The sequence below is a fragment of the Ascidia mentula genome, chromosome 8 (assembly GCF_947561715.1).
Source record: "Ascidia mentula chromosome 8, kaAscMent1.1, whole genome shotgun sequence".
NCBI classification, from domain to species: domain Eukaryota; kingdom Metazoa; phylum Chordata; class Ascidiacea; order Phlebobranchia; family Ascidiidae; genus Ascidia; species Ascidia mentula.
The window spans coordinates 67200-89529 of NC_138573.1; the positions used below are offsets into that span (position 1 = coordinate 67200).

At 37.8% G+C, this 22330-nt stretch overlaps 3 protein-coding genes across 4 annotated transcripts; 1 reads left to right on the plus strand and 2 right to left on the minus strand.

Moving 5' to 3' along the window:
- Positions 1–3478: 3478 nt before the first annotated feature.
- Positions 3479–6193, plus strand: LOC145912372 (syntenin-1-like). Its single transcript, XM_082999827.1, has 8 exons — positions 3479–3638; positions 3781–3871; positions 4228–4389; positions 4748–4881; positions 5045–5220; positions 5298–5469; positions 5549–5640; positions 5811–6193. The coding sequence occupies exons 1-8, from the start codon at positions 3588–3590 to the stop codon at positions 5860–5862; spliced, it is 930 nt and encodes a 309-aa protein (XP_082855953.1). The 5' UTR covers positions 3479–3587; the 3' UTR covers positions 5863–6193.
- A 651-nt stretch (positions 6194–6844) lies between these two features.
- Positions 6845–17525, minus strand: LOC145912366 (uncharacterized). Of its 2 annotated transcripts, none has more exons than XM_082999816.1 (15): positions 16739–17525; positions 16364–16486; positions 11819–11890; positions 11369–11585; positions 11150–11287; positions 10880–11046; positions 10689–10820; positions 10369–10619; positions 9582–10102; positions 9244–9354; positions 8980–9178; positions 8811–8920; positions 8536–8678; positions 8158–8362; positions 6845–8104 (listed from the first exon to the last, which is right to left on the minus strand). In XM_082999816.1, the coding sequence occupies exons 1-15, from the start codon at positions 16835–16837 to the stop codon at positions 7620–7622; spliced, it is 2973 nt and encodes a 990-aa protein (XP_082855942.1). In that variant the 5' UTR covers positions 16838–17525; the 3' UTR covers positions 6845–7619. The 2 variants fall into 2 exon arrangements, with proteins under 2 accessions (XP_082855942.1, XP_082855940.1); XM_082999814.1 differs by having other exon boundaries at positions 11150–11290; positions 16739–17524.
- A 682-nt stretch (positions 17526–18207) lies between these two features.
- Positions 18208–21587, minus strand: LOC145912369 (iduronate 2-sulfatase-like). Its single transcript, XM_082999819.1, is given in 12 exon segments — positions 18208–18885; positions 19032–19225; positions 19311–19374; positions 19460–19563; positions 19647–19826; positions 19953–20079; positions 20198–20424; positions 20427–20622; positions 20715–20803; positions 20888–21065; positions 21199–21338; positions 21398–21587. Coding segments are annotated over 12 exon segments (1698 nt in total). The 5' UTR covers positions 21456–21587; the 3' UTR covers positions 18208–18744.
- Between the last annotated feature and the right edge of the window lie 743 nt (positions 21588–22330).

Here is a 22330-nt window from a genome sequence, read left to right on the forward strand (position 1 = left end):
CGAACCCCGGTTAGATATAGAATAGGACAAGCGAAGTTACAGCAAAACATGACATACTTGAATGCGAAATTGACTATTTCGAGGTTACGACGCCAGGGGTCATCAACGGACTTGGACAGATGTGGTCGCTCCATAAAGCGTATTCAGCGGTGCCACTGGAACGACTTTCGATTGAACACAAATATGTTTTGAAATGCCCTTTTCTGGTGTCCGATGATGTCATATGTATGTGCTGATTGTCAACCATGACTGAGAACGAATGTTCAATTTCACGTGCGCGCCATTATCATCTCATGCGAGAACAAATAGTTGTCATGTTCATTATTGCATCACACAGGTGAAACAATTTAATGGTTACCATCCAACCTCACCATGCATGCCAACCAAACTAAATATATTTGTTATGCAGTTAATTGGAAGAATACTGAAACGTTTTCTGATCTTTTGAAAAACACTTGAGCTACCCCTGAACCTCGCCATCGAACCCATGGTAAAAACAAGTGCTTTAATATTCACCGAAAAATAGTCGCCACAAACAAATTTATTTAATTAAATATAATCTTTATACAGAAACCGCGCACCTTCGCTGCTTGTAATCAGTTTAGAGAATGTGATGCATTGTTGCGAAAAATTGTCATATGGCCTGGAAATTTTTTTGCATCATAGATACCTGTAACGTTTGAAAGAGATTAAGAATTCAATGAATATTTTGTTTTAACCTTTTGCAAATAGGCTAATGATCTACATGAATTGTTTCATATGTTTTGCATGATTTGTAAATAAATATGCTCGTTTGAAATACCGTAAACCACAGTTAAACTGGATTCGATTTGATCGATAATTTCATCCAGATTGGGGAAAACGTTTGTTTGCAACCTGGCGTATCTAAGTAGTGCTTCGTAGCCCCCAAGTTTGCGTCACATTAACCCACTTTATTGTATTTTTACGCAACATTTATTCGGGGATTGCTCATAAACATTGGCGAACCATATTAGAGGTGATGTTCCCAGTTGCACAAATCAATTGTCGCAAAGACAAGGTCTAATAAGAATTAACATGTAGGGATTTTGGCTTGTCGTAATTCGAATATTTATTGATATTTTGTTTTAAACTTGGTTTTTCAACTCTTTTACATTTACACCCGTCTTTCTGACGCCATCGCTGGTTATCTTACTTGCGTTACGTCTTTCAACTTGCGCTACTTCTTCCGGGTCCCCTTTGTCGCGTAATCGCAGCAATTATCTCTTTGTTTCTCTCTCGTCTTTGATGTATCCTTATATATTTTCGACTCTTTCCACAAATAAACAGATCATAATGTGATCTCTCATATATCATGGTTTTCGATCTCTCAGATCATGGCTTTTGGTCTCATTTTGTTCTGACAGGACCTGCAGGCAGCATGTTGTCTCACCGGGACTTTCTGGACAGGTTTAATGTTGGGTTCGCGGTGATGCAATTCCTTCAAAATCTTCCGACAATCGAACTGCGACCCTTCATTTCTGGTGCTGCCCTCTGTGATCTCTAACACAACGCCTTCTATCAAGCGCAACGCCTTCTGATGCCGGAGTCAATGAAATTTAAGTGCAACGCCACACAGCTGAGAAGTTTGTTTTGTAATGTTAAACTACTATATTTTTCTTCTTTTCGTCACAAAATGTGTTTCTTAACTTTACCACTTTTCCCTTCTAGTTAATTTTAAGGTATAGGTTTGTTAACGCATGTCGCCGAAATGGTAGTTTTTGATATTTTTTACTGCGTGTTATATTTCCTCACATAATTATATGCCAGGTAAGTCTACATGCCTTAACCAAGCGGACCAAAGTGCCGCGATGGGTACGTTTTAGAAAGCCTTCCGAACGCGAGAAGCACGACATTAGAGGCCTGTCGTTCACGGTGATTGCGGCAAGGCCACCTCTTCATTGCCTGCATTTTTTTTGCCTCATAGGGATCAAAGTCCTTGCTCCATTTTTAGTTAGGGATTGACCAGTTGGCACAGCCAAGGTCAACGGGCTGTAGACAAAGGTTGTGTTGTTGGTATATTCCATGTATGGTTTTTAATGATTTGGCAAGTTGTTTACCGACATGCGTATAGCAAACCTAGCCTAAAATTACCACCTTTCCTTTTTTGTAATCCTAATGCACGGTTTACTCTTTCGTACCATTTTGCCTTCTCCAGTACTTCAACCGTTTCAAAGCATTTTTACGACGATTGACTATACGCCTATTCCACACAAGTTTTCCCCGAAACCGCGGCGCAAAATCGACGCATCCACGTCCAAGATGAAGTACGTGGCAATGCTCGTCAATTCCCACTCCACGTGCTTCGTGAAGAAAATCGTCATTACGATGAAGTTATCTATACTTACGACGCACTTCAAGATGCAGAGAGCATGCCACGACGGACAACTTTATATGTGGAGGACTTGGATAACTGCGCGTGCATGAACCAGTTTTCGGAAAACACTTGTCCGGTGGGGAAGCTATGTAGGGATTTTGGCTTGTCGTAATTCGAATATTTATTGATATTTCGTTTTAAACTTGGTCTTTCTACTCTTTTACATTTACACCCGTCTTTCTGACGCCATCGCTAGTTATCTCGCTTGCGTTACGTCTGTCAACTTGCGCATTAATAATATTAAGGCAAGTAATCGAACGCTTCAAAGATGATATACTGCATCCAGTCCGATGTACCTAATGTTATTTGTATGGAAAAATAAATGCATAATTTTTTATTCATCCCCTGTTTCCCAAACCATGCAGTCAAGTTTCAACAACAATCACATTCCAACCTAAACTCAAATGCAGGAACACGTTAACAAAAGATAAGGCAAAATTTTGCACTTAGTCGCACCAGAAGAAATCCATTTATTAAGAAAAGACATATTGTGGAACGGGCACAAGCGCTGAGAAGTGGTTGAAAATATTCCGAAGAATCAGTTTTTAATTGAACAAAGCAAGTTTGTAACTTGTAAACCCACATAAGCATTACAGCACGTGCTTCAAACTTACACACTGATTTCGTAAAAAGAGTCGGGTGACAAACAAGCATCGGATGATAAACGTATCTTGGCTGTTACGCCACACGCATGATCAATGACGGTTAGTCAGCCGGGTGATTTTACGATGTTGTCGAGGGCAAGAATCAAGAATGCACTTAATCCTGTATCTTACCACAACATCATGGTTATAAGGAATAAATATCTAACTGAAAGAGTAGTTTTGTACTTTTGTGTGCTAATGCAAGTTTGGAACAGGAAAATAACAACTTCATCTGGAATTGTCGGAGACTCGCTCTGTTGCCTTTGTGATCATGAAGGTTCTATTTGAGGACGAGTTTGTCACGAGCTTTGTATGTATCACGTGGTAAATGGTCACATGAGCAAACGTCATAAAAGTACAAGGAGCTACGTCACGCGTCGCATAACCTGTAATGCGTTGAACGAAGCTTTGTCGGGAAAGGTTGACAATTTGTTGAGAGCATTTACTATGTGTGTTTGGGATTTGAATGAACAAGCTTTGTTTTTGCAGGTTGATACGCGCGCAGCTTTAAGTAATACAAAGTTTTCTTTTACAAACAAAAAGACAAAATGTCGCTTTATCCATCCCTTGAAGATATGAAAGTGGACCAAGCAATCAAGGTAAGCCTTATTGCAAAATATTGACATACCAACTTTACAATCTATGTAGTCTCAACAGAACTTGTAACATAATTTATACAAAATTCAAAGTGTTATTTAATTATTTGGTTACGGAGCAAAAAAATACAAAAAAATTTGCCAGGCTCAAACTCAGCAAAGGAACGATGCCCAATTGGCGATACAAATGCAACAACATGAGAATGCTGCTGCCGGAGTACCCCCGCCAAATGTTGGTAAGGAAAAAATTTACAATATAACAATTTGTAAAAGTTGTAATTAGCTGTGACCTTCTAAAAAGTCTAATAATATTCCAAACATAAAATACAGTGTAAGTGATTTTAAAAATGAAATATATATATATATATAGGTACACTAGTCAGTGAGCTGTAGACAGTGCAGGGTCAAGAGGTCTTGTTGGCTAACTAGTCAAGCAGAGACTTTAATTCTCATGTGGCGGCTATGTTATTGCCTAATTTGTTTCTACATGTACAATTATAATTTGGGCCAACTAATATTACCACCATTGCCACGACAAGTAGTATAAACCAAAAAACACAAATAAAATATTATGTAATGATTTTTTTAACAGCTGGTCCAGTGGTTGCCAGTCTATATCCTTCATTGGATGAATACATGGGTTTGAATCTACAATCAGATGAAGTAAGGAACATGGCACAAAATCTACCAGTGGTTCCAGCTCAACAAGCACAAGTTCCAGCTGTGGTTCAACATAGACCATCAGCTGTTACCGGTGAATGTTATAGAAAACTTATTTAGTTTAATTCTGATCCACAAACATGTGGAAAATTATCGAACACACAATACATGTATTTGTTTTTGCTACAGTATTTTAAACCAGGGGTGGGTTAACTTTTCAACTCACTTCCTGGAAATTATCAAAATTTGACAAATGGGCCAAACAGAGAGTGAATGTAAACTAAGAGGTGTTACACAAAAAAATGTACAATTACATTGTTAAACAAAGTAGGAACAATTTATTTAGAGATACTAATATATTCCAAGTCCTGGTGGGCCTCATTTGGCCCACGAGCCAAAGTTTTGCCATGTCTTGCACTTCTAAAGACTGAAAGGTTGGAATTTTGATGTAGGAATGGTCGCCCCGATAAGCGTTCAAGGTGAAGTTGGATTAAGGAGGGCAGAAGTGAAACAGGGGATTAGGATGGTGATCTTATGCAAAGATGGCAAAGGAAAGCTGGGACTAAAAATTAAATCTGTTAACAAGGTGACTTGGTTTTAACAACAGTTTGCTATTCCAAACTAAACATGAGAAATTGACTCACTATTTTTTTGTGAATATTAATAACAAAGATGATGAAGTAAAAACAACTTCCCCCCAACAAACACATGTTGAATCAAACTCCTAATGTTGTTTTCATTTCCTGTAGGGGATCTTTGTGGCTTTTGTAAGCAAGGGTTCGCCTGCAGCCATGGGAGGTATTCGGTTTGGAGATCAAATTCTTCAGATTGATAATGAGACATTGGCTGGATATAGCACAGACAAAGTGACGAAGGTTTTGAAGAAATGTGATCCTAAAAGAGTTGAATTTGCTGTCAGAGACAGGTTAAAACACATCAGAACAAAAATTTGTTAATCAACAGTACCATTATTTCTCATATTTATATTTTTCTCATTTTTAGACCATTTGAGAGAACGATCACCCTGCAAAAAGATAGCAGTGGTCATGTTGGATTTATTTTCAAGAATGGAAAAATAACTTCACTGGTTAAAGATACATCAGCCGCACGAAATGGTGTCCTTACTGACCACAACTTGTGTGAAGTAAATGGACAGTGTGTGATTGGCATGAAGGTATGTAGTCATTGCAACACTCAATATTAGCTTCTGAATAATTCACTCTAACTAATTGCCAACTTCCCCATGTTTGTAGGACAAAGATATTCAGACTGTGATGGTAGATGGGGGGAACACGGTGACAATCACAATCATGCCAACCATCTTGTTCGAACACATTGTGAAAAGGTGAGTAGGTGTTTGTTCTAAACTATGACTGTCGTTACTAGCTGCGATGCAGTCAGTGAATCATTAATAACAAAGAGGGAATGATGCTTTGTTTAAACTTCTGTCACACACTTTTTAAGTCATATTAATAAATAGATTTTTATGTAATAATTTTACCTGTTTTTTTGAAGTATGAACCTTGGCCTCCTGAAGAACCAAGATCATTCCATTCCCGACATTTGAATGTGAAATACAACCTGCTTCTTTGTACAATATATGCTTATGATGCCTGTTACCTTTAAGCACTTAATTAATTCTACAACCACATTGTACATATTTGGTGGGTGTTTTTTTTTAAAATGCTTACACTGCATTTTCCTGTACTGACATGACCAGTCATTTTTAAGTCTTTCTTGAAAGTTTGAGTTGTAAAAGCCCCTGCATTAAAACAACTCGTATTAGCAGTACTATTTGAGAATTTCATCAGATTTATTGTTACAACTGCAGCACTCTGCTTTTGATGTCTTTTGGGGCTTGTTGAAGTGTGCAATGTAATATTAAACCTTTGTTTGTACACATTTGTGTAAATTTGGCTGATAAAAGTTTACTATACATTGGAGGATGTCATAGAGCAGTTAGTGGTGATATGGGGCATTGTTAAGTTGTTGTAGGACCTATATTGCAATTAAATCTAAATAAATCTGGTTTTCTTCTGCAATAATGCGCTTGCAGTCTGTTCTGCTTGTTTGCTAATAACTATTGCTTACGACTTATTAGGGATCTAATATTCTTCAAAATTAAAAAAAAATATTGCACCTGGGTAGCAAAGATTTGTAGAGCCTTCTGAAAGAACTTGTGACCTTCAGTGGGACATAAACAGCCCTTGCGGGGTTGCTTGGGGAATTATTTCGCAACTAACTTAGGTGCCATTGTGCAGAGGCGCTTTAATAAAACTGGGCCCACTGGCGATTCATTTTTTTATAAATACAGCCTGAAGTTTGAGCTGCTTTTTTATTTCAATTTTCTACACCAGCACTAAAAAGCTTTCTGATTTAACCTCCCCCCTCCCCCAAACTGGCTCAATCACCCTGGCAATGGCATGTGCTCACTCAACTGTAAACTTGACCCTCCTGTATCACTGATCGCTTTGTGACATACTCTTTCTGTTGTGACAGACACAAGTGTTTATAGAAATACAGATTTGCACACAAAATTAACACAAAAAAATGACCCATAGAGTTTATTTCCAAAGTACTGAACAACAAAATTTCCTTAAAATCTGTGGTTTTAGATCTTGCAAACAGAACATGCAACAACAAGAAAAATATGGTCCAGTTTAGTTCATGTAAAAATTGTTGGTTTCCAAGCTTCTCACTAATGAGGTAAAAACGATTGTTTAAATCTGACAAAAAAAAAGTCGACTGCAATAACATGACAGAAGAACGAAAGGAAAATACGAACAGTTAAAATCTTTCTCTTGGAACTGACAAACAGGACAGATTTATAAAAAGTAGTTGGTCGACCAGGTCTGACAATATCAAGTTGCAAACACACATGATAGTAACACTGACTGGAATGCTTAGGTGGGTCTCTTGTGGTGGTTATTGGCAAATTTTACTCAGGAAAAATGGCATTGTTTCTGCCAGAGAGTGATATGGGTGGCATATGAAGTCTGATTGTAAACAAAAACATATCAGACTATGTGGACAGGATGAAAATAACTGCACAAAGTAGAACAAAAATAAAAGAAATGCAACAAGTAGAAGATGCACCAAACATAACTACATATCAGTGTATTATAATAAACCTCACGGAAAAGTTCGGGAAACAATTAGGAAACGAACAAACTTCTTCTTTGTGGTTCCTTCAGTAATGAAAAGTAGAAAATTGACTCAAGCAAAAACTTTCCCCACTAGCACTGGGCAGGTATGTGTAAAGAAATAAATAAAAACAAAAATAATAAAGTTATCAAACAGCAAGAATGTCTGCAAACACGCAGTTTATTTCCCGTCAAGAAAATCTGTTATTAAATTTAATTCCCCATTGGGTGAATTGGCCATCGGGAAAGAGGGGTCTGGGAACCCCCCATTCATCGACTCATTACCCATTAACTGGATGGGGAACCCCCCGTCAGGTACGGCACCCTGTTTGTTCTGAGTAATTACTCCTGGTGAAAACAAGTTGCGTTGTTGCCCATTCATGCCACTAGAGGGCATGGAGGAGGCTAGGGGTGCCACCATGTGGTTGTTTATAGTCATCCCATTAGGTTGAATGTGACCGGACGACATACCATTGTTCATTGACATCTTCTGTGGGGGATTCTGCATCGACTGGTATGCCGTGGGGTTGGTTGGCATCGTGTTCATCAACATATTTCCATTCAACATTTTGCTATTATTGGCCATTGGAGGGCGCACTCCACCCCTCCACATAGGCATAGCCCCACCTTGTGGGTTAGAGTTTCCGGTGTTGCCAGAATTCCATCCTGCAAAATGTTTATTAAAGCAAAGGTCTTGTAACAATGCCAACGTTCGTTACCTGGCTGGTTGGTGTAATTGTTCGATCCACCCGATGTCGATCGTGAAGGAATGCTTGGAGGAAGATTCTGGTGACCCAAACCTTGGTTGTACGAAAAACTTTGTCTTGAAATTGGGCTTGGACCCCTGTGTGGGGGAATCCCAACCCCAGGGGCTGCTGCTGTTTTTTGCCCCATGTTCATTTGGTATTGTTCCATCATGAATTTCTGGACAAATACAACAAATTGTAATTCCAGTTTAAACAAATAAACCTCGACTGAAATTAGTGTTGAAAGTGGAACAAACCTGAAGAGAGCAACTGTAATACTTTTTTGTTAAATTTAACAATAAATTGAGCCAACATTATTCCAAAGCCTGCACATGAGCATCATGCTGTTACCTGTCGAACCATTTGACGTTGATTGTTGCTGATTGTTGATTGCAACCTCATGTTCACTGAAGCAGAACCATTTATAATACTGCCTCCTGGTGGTAAATTTGTTGGGTTGTAATTTGCTTCGTTTTGTTGATGGAAAAAGTTCCCTGTCATGTTAATTTACTGTTTACAAAACATTATAATATTACTGGAAGAAAAAAAATGTACAAAATGTTTCACGTGTCAACTAGATTGTTTAATCACATGCTAATGTAGATTTGTTACTTTACTGTTATTACCATGGGGCATATCTGCCCGGTGATGCATTCCACCAATTAATTGCTGAGGTTTGTTTTTCTGCATTTGCTGTTGGTTTTTCATGGCATGTACAGAGTTGAAATTCATGTTTCTATAAAAACAGTTTTCATGAAATGATACTGCAAACTTTGCAAACCATTCAAAGCTTACCCCTGGTTAGTGTACATTGATTTTGCATTCATTCCACCACCAGGAAACATGTTATCTGTCGGGTAACTATTATGTGATAATCTTTGGGCAGGGGAGTTATGTTGTTGTCTGCAGGCCATTGCAGTTGGTGCTGCATTACTATAGTGACTGGTTTGCACAGGATTAGAGTTTCCACCACCAGGTGTCCCACTTTGAAATGCTGAAAGTATTTTTATTTAATACAACATGTTTGAAGTGTAAATCAAAGTTGACTACATAACTAACATGTAAAGCTGTGCATATCAGCAGACAAGTGTTGTTGATTGATTGATTGGCCCTTGTACTGAATACTAGAAGACATATTTATCGAAGCATTTGTATTCCATCCATTCACAGCTGTGGAAAATCAAATTCAGTTTTCATCTCTAGGTATATTTATATATTCTGGAACATGTATTTAAAAAATTGATTTAAAAATATATTTTAAAAGTTGTATATATGTGCTACTTTGCTGATATCTTACTAACTACACAGGGTCATGCTTAAAACAAACTTTATCGGACGACCCCGAATTTCTGCTCCAAGGGTAACCGACTTCTGCTCTACTATTTCTATCTTCTTACCTGGAGGTCGGTTTTTACTTTCAGCCAAGTTTTTTAAGAGCTGTGCCCTGGAAACACCTGGATTCCCCTGGTTTCCAATGCTTGGTCCCATGCTGGGGGGGTGGTGGTGATGGATTCCACCAAACTGCATGTTCTGCTGGGATGGATTGGGGAGATGCATTCGATGCTGTCTCTGCATGTCTGGACGAACACTAGATGGAGCACTCATCTGCGTTGGTCCATAGTAGCCTGAGGAAGGGGGGTTGGGGTGTGGTTGGTGGGAAACAGAGTACGATACTGGTGATGATGTCATCGATTTGTTTTGGGGAGGATGAGAAAGACGGGAAATTGCATCTGACCCATGTGGGAGTTTGGGTGTAGTGGGCAGAGGTACATTAGTGTGTTGTGTATGTGATTGTTGCTGTTGCTGCTGTTGTTGCTGTTGTTGTTGTTGCTGTTGTTGTTGCTGTTGTTGTTGTTGTTGCTGTTGTTGTTGTTGTTGATCTTGCTGGCTAAAGTTGGAATTTACAGAGATGCTAAGTCTGAAAATAATCATAAGCAATATTACCCTTAACAATAAGCATGGGATTTATTGAGGTGTGAAAGTTTCATCAAATATAACAGATGTGTTCATTAAAATTGTAAAATATTTTACGATTCAAGTTTTTGTATTTCTTAGAAATTGTTTTCCAAATTTGTTGGTGTGAAATTTATTATGCGAGGAAGTTTGTGTTTGTTCACCAACTGGAAATTTGACATAGTATTGCCGCCAAATTTAAAAATGTTTTTTTCATTATATGGTATATACCTGTGAATATGTTGACTTGTCATATTGTTGCTTGTTGTGGGGACTTGTTGGCTGTTTTGCTGGTTGTTGAACGGAGGTTTGTCTGCAATGCAACCGTTGTGGTTTTGTCCAGGATACATTGGGTTGTTTGACGCATTATTGTTGCTGTTGAAAATGTCAGGTGTTCTTGGAGGTTCATTTGAAGCAGTGTGGCTAAAGCCGAGATAATCTACTTTTTCCGTTTTGCATTGGAACATGTCTTCTTTAGTCACCTGGAACATTTATTTAATGCAAACTACAGAGCAAGAGACAAAGGACACAACAAATAGGTACTGGCTAACCTGCTGATGTTCAGATGATGAACTTTCATGACTTGACTGATTCCCGTTGTTGATTTGGCCACTGGGTGGTGGGATTTCAAAATTTATACCATCGCCATGGGAACTAGATTCTGCAAATTCACTCAACAACGTCTGAAGAAAAATATTATTAATGTGGGTTTGATGAAAATAAAGTAATTATTTGTTTTTACGTCAATATCGTTAAAGATGTCTCCAAGCCCTTGAATGCCATCGTCCCCACTTTGTTCGGTCGGAACTCCAGATTCCAAACCCGAATTAAAGTTGATTTGATTTCTATTATCCTGACTTTCCTGCTTAATATCTTTCGATCCAACGTTCACACTCACAGATTGGCCATCTATATGAGAAAATACACAATCCAGTGAGTCATGAGCAAACCTACTTCATCAAAAACACATTCACCGCAGTTTTGTGAAAAAACTGGTAACCAGATTACTTACCACTGTTTCCCATGCTTGATGAATTAATGCTGGTGTTCACATTGACTGTTGTTTCAATCCTGGGTTGCTTCTCACTTCCGATGTGTTGAACAATGTGGACAGATAGACTTGAACCGTTAGCTGGTGATGTGTTTGTGCCTGCTTTAAAACAAATGTTCAGTAAAAAGGTTTTATTTGGAACCAGAAATTAGACTTGAAATATTCACAAAGCAAATCCACCTTGTTGATTTCCACCAATATATTGCTGACCAGAAGAATCCATTTTTATTTTCTTAGCTGCATCAGGTTGGTTGAAGTCAAATTGTTGTTGACTTGGCAAGAATTCAGATGACAAGATACTACCAGCTGCCACTCCAGAATCACAACCATTAATCAGGTTAGGTTTGATTAAAGAACTTGACAGACTGTTGTTTGGGTCTAGTTTCCGCTTCAACAACTAAAAAAAAATATTTGGAAACTGATAAAATGATCTTTGTGCAAAATTCTTAATAATACTTTTAAAATGAAATAGGATTAGAAATTTATACACAATGTGGGGATCAATAATTTTTTAAAATATATACAATGTCTAAATGCTTTAATACACAAAATATGAACAGGAGGTAAAACTTTTTGTTGTGACACTTAGTTGAACAAATCTTGCTGCAAAGTTAACAGAAAGATTCCCACCTTTCTTGTTTCGTTCCTGGCATCGCTCCCCTGATCGCCATCTGGTGGTTTGCTTGTACGGCTTCCCCCATCCTACAAACATAATAGTTGAAACACACCAATTATCCAACAAGGAGCACATGGTATTTTGTAGGCAAAATGTCTCAAGCAAGTATAGATCGCTCCAAACTAAATGAGTTTGTGCAAAGTGGAGCCAACAATATGAAAGCTGCAGACAGATGGACACTGTTTCGGCCTATGAGGTCTCATCAGTGCAGGTCGTTTGGTCGGCAAAGTCGTCTGATAGTAACACCAAGCTGCATTGATGAGACCTTTTAGGTCGAAATAGTGGCCACCTGTATGTAGCTCACAGAATAAATGGGTTTGGTTCACCACAAAATTACAAATACTCTTTAATAATTACAAGCGATTCGTAAAAAAATGTGCACGTCGCTCCCAACCCACCACGAGTGACCTTCAATTGACCTTGTCACCACGTATGTGCATATTAACATGTTCGCAAGGAGGATATGATTACCAGCAGTGGCTGAAGGCGCAAACACATAAAACACTTGAAGCGAATCAATAGCGGGGCTCGTTAGCTGGCCATCACATTCAGCGAGGCTTCACACAACTAGAAGGCGAGAAAAAAGCTCTCTCGTCCCAGTTCGGGTCGCAATTAATCCGGAGAAAGAGAAGGAAAGAAACACTTGCACTCATCCTGTGGGCGGGAGTGGAATTGGTCATGGTTGAGTGATCGCGCACAAATCGAAAGCTACTTGTTAACGGGGAAGGTCTCTCCCTGTCGTAATGAGCTCGATTCCTTTCAAATCTATTGTTTTTGGTTAGTGGGGCGTGTTGCCGTGTATTTCGTACCAGAAACAACACTAAAGGGAAAATTAATGCGGACAAATTGTATGTTCTTGGGTAAGTTTAGATTTTAGCCAAGGTTTTGTCAAAGTTGTAGCAACACACATGTTTCCCTACTTAATTCTTTACAGATTTGGAACACATACGGACCGAAGACTGGCACGAATTCAGTAAAATATTGCCTGTAGTGACAGACGAGCGAACAAATAACATCAAATTCTTCGGAAAATTAAAATCAGCGCAAGTATTGTCCACGTTTTTTTAAACGAATCAGAAATCCTTGAAACTACATAAAGTCCCTTCGTATACCGGGAAACCTTGTAAATGTGTCTTGGCCGTTTGGTGAGTTGGTGAGTTGGCAATGAGACGTCGAAATCAAGCAAATATCTTAACACATTTTTAACCCGAAGTTGAAATTAAAAGAGGAAGATTTTGATCTATTCAACCACAGCGTTCCCGGTCTATACCAGTGGGACATAGGGGCGCATATTGAGTCATCACAGACAGTTTGTGGTATCCAATCTACCCGGAAACCAACCACCTGAACATGTAGATATATTGACATATATTGGACATCACCATTGGGTAAAACTTTGAAGGGGATAAACCCACATCGAAACGGATTCTATCGGGTTGTGAAATTGATGGCTTGGGGTGATTGCTTTATTTTGTGGAGGTGAATCACGTGCCCTGGCAACTATTAACATGGGTACAACGGGGTGACCATCATGGACTTGTAACTAAGGTGACATCTTCAAATAATAACAGTAGTTTGTTCAACACTTTCATCCACTGTCGATCGTGGAAATAGGGCATTGGTGTGCAAAGTGCAGAAGGAGACTATCTATGTATATTTGCTGGCAAGCTGCAAGTTGTCGCCCCAGGGCAATTTATATAAACTTTTGAGGATCGAAATATTGTCGTGTGTTATTCCCACCTCATAAAAATTGGGACATTGTTTCCCAAACATCACTTCATCAACAAACAAACAAACTAGTTCATAAGAGCGCCTTCCACAAGTTACGACAACAACCACTGTTATTTCAAGATTGCAATACTTTGTAACACATTACAATAAAACTTTCGGAAAGGAATCTTACCTCCTGAAGATTGTGAAGTTATGATGAAAATTATTTCTAAATTGGCGACATATGGATTTAAACGCAAGCATTTTAATCAAAAACCTTTAACTGATCGTCGAATATTTCGTTGCCCTGTTTCAACAATGTCAGACAAAAACTATTTTTAAAACTTTGCAATTATCGGCAAAAAGAATAAAGTTACGTCTTATTTCCAAATTTAATTTTCTGTATTATTGTTCAACCCGATTCCAAAAATAAGTTCCATGTTTCGAGACTTGCGTGTTCCAAGCTTCCCACTCGATGGAGAAACGACGCTTGCGTAACAACGCCCGCTGTGACGTCACAAAGATATGTCTATTGCGCACAGTGTCTGATTGTTCGTGGCCTTCACCATTTGCACAATTTACGTTCGCAAAACCGCCCGCAAAAGTGCTTTTTGTATCATAAAATTACGTCAATAAATACATTTAGGTTTGTTAAATAAATCACGAACATGTTCGTATTTCACGCACGTGCAGCCATACAATTTGATGTTTCAAACAACAAACTACTTCTCCTGGAATCAACTTTCCATAGGAACAGCGAAATATTCCTACACCTTTCCAGAAATTATTTTACATCCACACGCAGCAAGACTAAATTTATTTTGAATTCGCTGACGTTCGGTTTAAATCACTCCACCTGCGGTCCAACCCTTATTACCCTACCTACCCGGTAATTACTAGTCTTGCTGTACAGTAAACAGCATTTTGCCTAAAGCACAACAAACCAGCACAACCAACACCGATTAGCCAACGTAGCGACGTCAGTTAAATGCCAGGATCTTGTTCACCACAACACATCCTCAAACACAAGAGAAAACGTAAGCTTCCATCAATGGTGAGTTAACGACAAACGGATTTCACGGCGTTTCCACCCTTTGAAAAATTAACAACAAATCTTTGGCTGACTTATCTCCGCACCATGCGTTCTTCGCTTTGTTCAACAAACAACAATCAAATTGTTGAAGTTTGAGCAAATTAAATTGTGTTTTCCAACTAACAAATCAAGTTTATTTCGCACCGCATGTTTCTCAATATTAAACAAAACATGCATGCGCATAATTGCTTTCTTTTAGTATTCAAGAGATACGACACGAATATTACCCTCCTTTAATAAATATCTGTACTTTAATTGTTTACCCCGCATACAATTATAGAAACGTTGCTGGTCAGCAACTTGGCCACGAACGCACGAATCGTTTCATTGAGTGAGTGGGAGTTGGAATCATACAACCAAGATCAAATTTTATTGTTCTGGTATTATTATTACCTGCAAAAGTAAAAACACAACAACATTTAACATACGTCATCGATTTACTTCGCCAGAATGCGCATGCGCACAAGTGTATATTGTCGTAAGTTTATGTGGGTTCATGTTGACCGGCAGCCCACAAAACAATTGCGAAACTCCTGGAAATTAGCGAAGCAGTTTTGTGAAATAACCTAAAAGTTTATTGTTGCAACGAACGTGGAAACATGATGGCGATTCGCGATATATGTTTTTCACAATAAAAAGGACGAAATTAAACAAAGTTAAGTACGAAGTCGTTTAGCTTATCTGTACAACATTTCATTGGGTTGGCAGTAAATCAGAAATAACTTTCTTTCCGTTTTGTTAAAAAACACAATGACGCATTTTCGCGATTCTATGATGTCATAAGTGAGAGCGGTAACAGGCCGGACAAGATGCAACATAGAGCAAATGCAAAGTTGGCTGACACGACAATGACAAAGCTTTGCCCTGAGGCGATATTGTGCCACCAGACTGCAATCACAGCGCACACGTCGCTACTGAACCCGCGTAGAAGCGAGGAACACAGGAAAACAATAGAAGTGCAGCCTCAACTACACATCCGGCAATTGAAGCAACCCGGGCTCAGTTCTCATCCGATGTACGCTTTAGCTTCTTGTTGACATGTAATAGTTACGCGTATACTCAATCTTACATGAGTTTGTTAGGCTTCATAAAAAAAAAATGCATACAAATGTGATTTAGGCCGACACAGTGATTTAACGATTTTGTATAACATCGTTTCCACAGATTATGTTTACAGTTGAATAAATCTGGCGCAGTTTCCGGAAAACAATTGAACAAGAAACCAAGAAACCGAAATTCCCACCACATGTCAAACAGCTACATCCCAAAACATAAGTAAACAATGGGACAACCATCACCAGTGTGCTCACGTTTCATATCTATGGTGCAATGTAGGACTGACTAAGTGGAACAAGTCACACTGCTTACACCTACCTTTATACTAAGCATACTTTGTATTAAATTGCAAAACAAAGATTATTTGGCAAAATATTCATAAACTAGGTTCGGGATTACTGGAAACTCCTAAAATGTTGATGCAAACAACAATTTTTTGCCAAGGGCACCCATTGACCAAAGTTGAAAAGTGATCTGTCCAACCCAGTCATAAGCAAATCGTAACGGTTTATAGAATCAAACTCTTATTTTAATTGTGTACACGTTGTACTTTTGGCCAACAAATTTCAAACGATTGTTTCAAAAGTTCCGGACTAACTTTCAAATATTGAATTATTGGTAAATAACAGAAACAACTTACAGGTTTAAATTTCCCACTTTTCTTGATTTTGCTTTCGTGAGCCCTTTGTAACAACAAGTTTGTGTTCAAACTTTCATTTTCAGATCTCTGTGCTTGTGTATCTTGATGCCTTGCTTGACATTCCTAAATGTATTGTAATAACACATTAGTAATCAAGGTGGAATGAATGTCAGTAAATTGTAAAGTTTGTATGTTATGCAACATCAAAATATTAACATTACAAAGAACATATTTTAATTTGAAATTATAAATCATATGTAAAGATACTGAAATAATATGGCAACTGAACATTTCATAAAATTATGGCCTTACCCAATCCACAATATGTTTTTTTTACAATTTAAAGTAGGAGTAAATAACATATGTAGCATGTACCTGTGACCTATGTTGGATTGTGTCCATTCTGTGTTTGAAACGGTTGATGGCAGCTGGTTTTGGCTGATGGGGGTAATGGGCACATTCCCCCGATGACATTGTCAAACTTAGCCGATAAATTAATGGTTAAAAAAATTCATAACACACTTAAAAATAAAATACAATAATTTGGTATATTACAAACATGGAACAAGCGAAACACTTTAAATGAATAAGCAAGCAAAGCCATCAGATGTTATAATGTTTGGTGGAAGAGCGAAGTCAATCGATCGGCAGAGTCGGCCCTAATAGCAAAGTAGCTTTTCTGGGACATAGTATCACAGTCTGCACCATCTCTTAATTCTTTCGAAGTTATTGATGCTTATGTTGTTGCGTTAGTTGCGCTTTCCTGTGCCGCATGTCCATGAATAATTGATGCGAGCACACGCACCGCCAGTACCTTGTAGATTTAGTACGCACACTACTACTATGTCTTGTAAATTAGATTCCACTATCACCGGGTCATACGCCTGGCTTACTAAACTATCACAAAATCAAATTCATTGACGAAATCGTAACAACCATTTCTTTCCAACATCATATAAATGTAAACCATATCGTAACAATGCCACACTAAAGCAACAAAGTGGTCAAATGAAATAACGTAACACACTAATACAAAACTTATTCTAAGTGTTACTTTTACAGTTAACAAACACAAATAACACCTAAAGACGAGCGCCAGAAACAACAGGACACTGGTTGCCGGCGCGCCACCCTTCTTCAGTTATGTCACGCAGCAAAACAAAGCTAGCCAGATCACCGAGCTAGCTCTACCCTACTTTTAATTTGTCCCAGCAGAGAGCAAGGTTTTTTTCAAAACACGCTCTGTTCGTATTCGCCCCGTGAGCATCCAACAGTATTTCTTTATTCTTCTGCGGAGAGCCGGGCAGTCGTTGGAAATACAAAGAGGAGTTTTTTCTCTCTTTTATTGCAGGCAAAGCGATTGGTAGCGAGGAAACCATTCGCGACGCTAGTAGTTGATTTCGGCAAATGTTACGGCTGGCATTAGGCCGCTCCCCCCACTCACTTTCGTGGTTAAAGAGGTGATTTGTTTGCTGAAAGTGTTCGGTTTTCATTTTTAAAATAGCAGCGATTTTCAAAATTATAGATGTATCATTTGCTGTGGAAAACATGTTTGTTGCTTCCAATGTGTTCACCATCTAATTATTTTATTTAATCAAGCTTTTCGAAAAGTATGGCCATCAAATCGTAAACGAGCCAGGTCTATTTGTACAAAAAAAAAACTTTTAGAAATTGTCTACTGCTCACGACATAATGGACTTTTTGTTGATATTTTAACACAAAACCTGACTCAAGCTCATTGATCGATTGCACGTATTCAAAAGTAATCGAATCATCATTAGAATTGCTAACAAACAACTAACTATAACAACGTATTACATTGTTGGCCAAATGAATGCATGGAATAATAAAAAGTGTATTTCAAAAAAATATTTGTAATTGAAAGAAATACACAATATAATCATATATCCAACTCCTTGCTTTCACACAAATGTAAGCAAATGATGATGTTTTTTTTACATTTACAAAAAAAGGCTTACTTTTTAAAAAAGTCAAAATTTCGAAGCAATAAAAATGCTAAATACAGAAGATCTTGGTGAATAATTTTAAGCACCACAAAGTTTAGATAAACACCACAAAAAATTGCACAATTTCAAATGAACCATAACATCCCAAACAAATGACACACAACAACCTCTTTTGCTAAGTCAACAAATAGTACAATTTGGTCTAAATATAAATCTAATCATGTTTGTTTTTACGCAAAAAAAACAACTGCACAGGTAAACAATAAACAAAGAAATAAAATTACATGGGCAACGATAAAAGTTATAGAGTCAGACGTCCATAAGAAGTAATCTCAGACATCCTAAACATTTGTGAAAAACATCAACATGAATCCAAATGACAGTAATAGATTGTGTAACATTTGGTCTCATATACTATGTTGGCAGTGCACCTTTCCAACCTGCCTTTAACATTTTGTGAAGCTGTAATGCAAGATCACTGTACATTTCCAAATTTGCCACGTTGTAAATTTCAAGGGGGTCAGATTCATGCAAATACAGCTCAAGCCCGTGAACCTAAATCACAATAAATGCATATTCCCCGTATCATTGAGTAAACCAATGATAAACTGTATCACAAAGATAATTGAAATTTACAGCAATTGGAATGGCACCAGCATTTACAGACAGCCACCAACATACAGGTGCATATACAACATTACCTCGGAAAAATTGGCTTTAAATTGAGTTGGGTCAAATCCAATCCATTCTGTGTATCTATATTGTTTGGTTCTCATTGTGTATCCCATAATTTTTATATCTTTTAAACTAGGGAGGTCTGTGTTCATTTGTGGATAGTCTGAAGGCCGGGGATATTGACTAAAAACTGCTGTTTTCCACTCAATGTCTCTAAAGTCTAAAAGCAACAAATTATTGTGATTTTACGTTTGACCGCTAATGATTTTGCACACTACAATGCTTTCAATACTACCAATATTTACCATTCTTGTTTGTGATTTGATGCAGTATTTTTGCAAAGCTGGACCCCTCAGTGCAGAAATCAATCTGTAAAACGAAATGTGACAATTGTAAAATGTGCAAAATAACTAATCGTGTTGATTGTAACTATTAGCAAGTTATATAAACTCCCCTTGAAAGGTTTATGAGGGCAGTATGGTGGTATTTTGATGCCTGCAAGTTCACTCAGAGTAGGGAACAAATCAACAGCTTCAACCAATGCATCGGTGCGCAAACCTTGTGACAGGAAATATTAAAAGTTGTTATTACATAAAAATCCTAACAATTGACGTTATCAACACTTGTAGAGTTGTTCAAACCTTTTGAAATGGTGGAAACATTTGATTGAATCCCCAAAGCATTAACAAATTGAAACTTTTTGTTGATTTTTTTGTGTGTTTGATCAGTAATACGAGGGACATGGATTAACATAGGTATCTTGGTGACTACTTCAAAGTTTTCATATTTGCACCAATCTCCATGTTCACCAAGACTCCAACCTAAAAATGAATGTAAGCAATCAACCTGACCCAACATTTTTAATGATTTTAGGAATTGCTTCACCTACAATGTTCTCCAATATGTAGGAATTTCACAAACGTTATGCCCGTGTATGCAAAACTAACCATGATCTCCAATCAGTGTGATGATGGTATTTTCACTTAAACCAGAATCTTCAAGTTGTTCAAGAACTTTTCCAACCATTGCATCCATGTAGGTCACTGATGCATAATAGTGTTGTCGGATCTTACGCTTCAAAAATAAAAAGTCGCATTTTGGCAACATTAAAAGTTACCATTTGTATTTTCTAGTGGTTATGTTACATTATTATTTACAAATTTGCAAAGAAATCCTACAACATTATAAGCACCTGAAAATCCCATGGGATCGGCCCCCATGGGAAGGAGACGTTTAGTTGTTTAAAATCTTCACGGAGAAACATTTGTGGGTAAGATGAAAAAGCAGCAAGGGGAATTTCACGGGGAATTTCTGGGTTAGGTGCAAGATCTATTTCATCTATCGGGTAAAGCTTCAAATATTCTTTTGGGAACTTGAATGGAATGTGCGGTTTATGGAAGCCAACAGCCAGAAAGAAAGACTAAAAAAAGATTGATATAAAACCAAGACATAAAATCAGAAAGTTTTTCCTACTTGATTTGACCTGCTGAAGTGTTTTAACAACTCCACTGCATGATCACTACTCTGTATGTCAGGCAGGGATTGTTCAGGCTGGGTTGAAACATCAACTGGACAAAGTAAGTTCATGTGAAGATTGCCGTCTGAACCAGGACATACCTGTTAAAGATGTACAGTGTTTAGTTGCCAACCAACAGTCCACCCTTTCGACAAATAGACATAATTTGTGATGCAAATGTGTAGTTACAAACCTTGGACATTTTATATTGTTGTGTTGGTGGATGGAATGCTGGCCTAGACCAAGAAAGAGGAAAATCATCATTAAAGTTTGATGGAATGCCTACAGAACAAAAACCGTTACTCTAAAACAGTTACAATTTTAACCAAACAAAGAATGTTATAAATGCATAAAAAACATAAGGACCAGGATGGAAAACTTTTCCAATGCTATAAGTAAAGTATCCGTTGTCCTTGAAATGTTGTGGCAAGGTCGTGTAATTTCCAGCATGGGTTCTCCAGTAGGATCCAAAGTCATATAGCTTTGTTGTGTCTGGTCGTCTGCTTGTAAGGAATGAAGTTCGACTTGGACCACACACTGTTTGCTAGACATAAATCTCATGTTTACATTCAAAATGGATGGGAATACTATTGAAAGTAACCAATTTTCTTCAAATTACTCATAAATCAGTGGGTCAACCAATGTAATTTTTTCACACATTTAATTCATACATGAACCTGGACATGGGCATTGTTAAACTGGAGACTGACTGATGCCAACTTGTCAATATTTGGGGACAACACTTTCGGGTAGTCATAGCAACCAAGTGCTGGACGCAGATCATCAATTACCAGAAAAAGAACATTTGGTCTTTCTCCTGCATCACATGAAGATTAAACAAAGGGTTTTATGACATCATAGTATTTATAAACTTACCAATAGTCAACTGACAATTATGAAGAAAAACCAGAAATACAGACAATGTCTTGAACATTCTTAATTTCTTAAGCCTCTTAATGCATTATAAAGCTAAATTATTTTTTAAATATAAAGTATGTAGTAACTTGATAATATTCATGATTCTGACTGCAAGTCAACAAAGGGTATATCAATGCTACAGGTAAAGATTGTCTGAAAATGAAAATGCATTGGTGTAGATAGTGTACAGTACAACGTAAATCACTTTTTTTGAAAAAAATTATGTTTAGGCAAAGCAAAAATTGTCAGAAATATAACATAAAAATTAGCATTTGGGCATAAAAGGTGTCGGTTTTGTTTCATATGCTGCGATTTTCCCTACTAACGTGGGATACCAAAGCCATGCGACCTCTTCAATTTCTTCTTGGTATAAACATAAAATTTTCCTAAAAAATAAATTAAATGCTCCCAAATTAAATTTCCTTTATCTGCCGCATTGTGAGTTGTGACGTCGGACCCATTGATGACGCGTAGTCGGAACCATGAACGAAAATACAAAACCAGTGTCTACGCGATATTTAGTAAGCTTATGGTAACACATCACTACTTCCTAAATCTTTACAAATATGCGCTCTGTCAAAAAGCTTATTCCAGTTTTTCTTTCAGCAAAAACATCCCCTTTTCGGGGAGTCCCCCAGTCCGGTTGAATTAGGCGTAAAATAAAATGACACGGTCACCAATAAACCATTATCGTGTGTTTTATTCATATCGTGTTGCAGTTTAAGCGATTCGTCTGTTTCAGTCCAATGCGAAGATGTTGGGGACCCAGTTTTGAGCAGAGGTGATAACTCATATACTGGCGAGAATCAAAAGGGAAGGGTGAGATTGGGGGATTCAATGGTTAACGAAGAATCCTCAATAATTACCACCACAGAGTTGCGACCCCAGGAA

Bases quoted from the DNA above. Each gene is read 5' to 3' on its own strand.
- LOC145912366 (XM_082999814.1), bottom strand. From the start codon at position 16,837: ATGTCATCGGGGGAATGTGCCCATTACCCCCATCAGCCAAAACCAGCT. The intron at 10,821-10,879 runs GTAAAAACAAAT...ATTTTTCTTCAG, and splicing joins ACATCTTTAACGATATTGAC to ACGTTGTTGAGTGAATTTGC. The intron at 9,179-9,243 runs GTTAGTTATGTA...AAATACTTTCAG, and splicing joins TGATATGCACAGCTTTACAT to CATTTCAAAGTGGGACACCT.
- LOC145912372 (XM_082999827.1), top strand. From the start codon at position 3,588: ATGTCGCTTTATCCATCCCTTGAAGATATGAAAGTGGACCAAGCAATC. The intron at 3,872-4,227 runs GTAAGGAAAAAA...TTTTTTTAACAG, and splicing joins AGTACCCCCGCCAAATGTTG to CTGGTCCAGTGGTTGCCAGT. The intron at 4,882-5,044 runs GTGACTTGGTTT...CATTTCCTGTAG, and splicing joins AAATTAAATCTGTTAACAAG to GGGATCTTTGTGGCTTTTGT.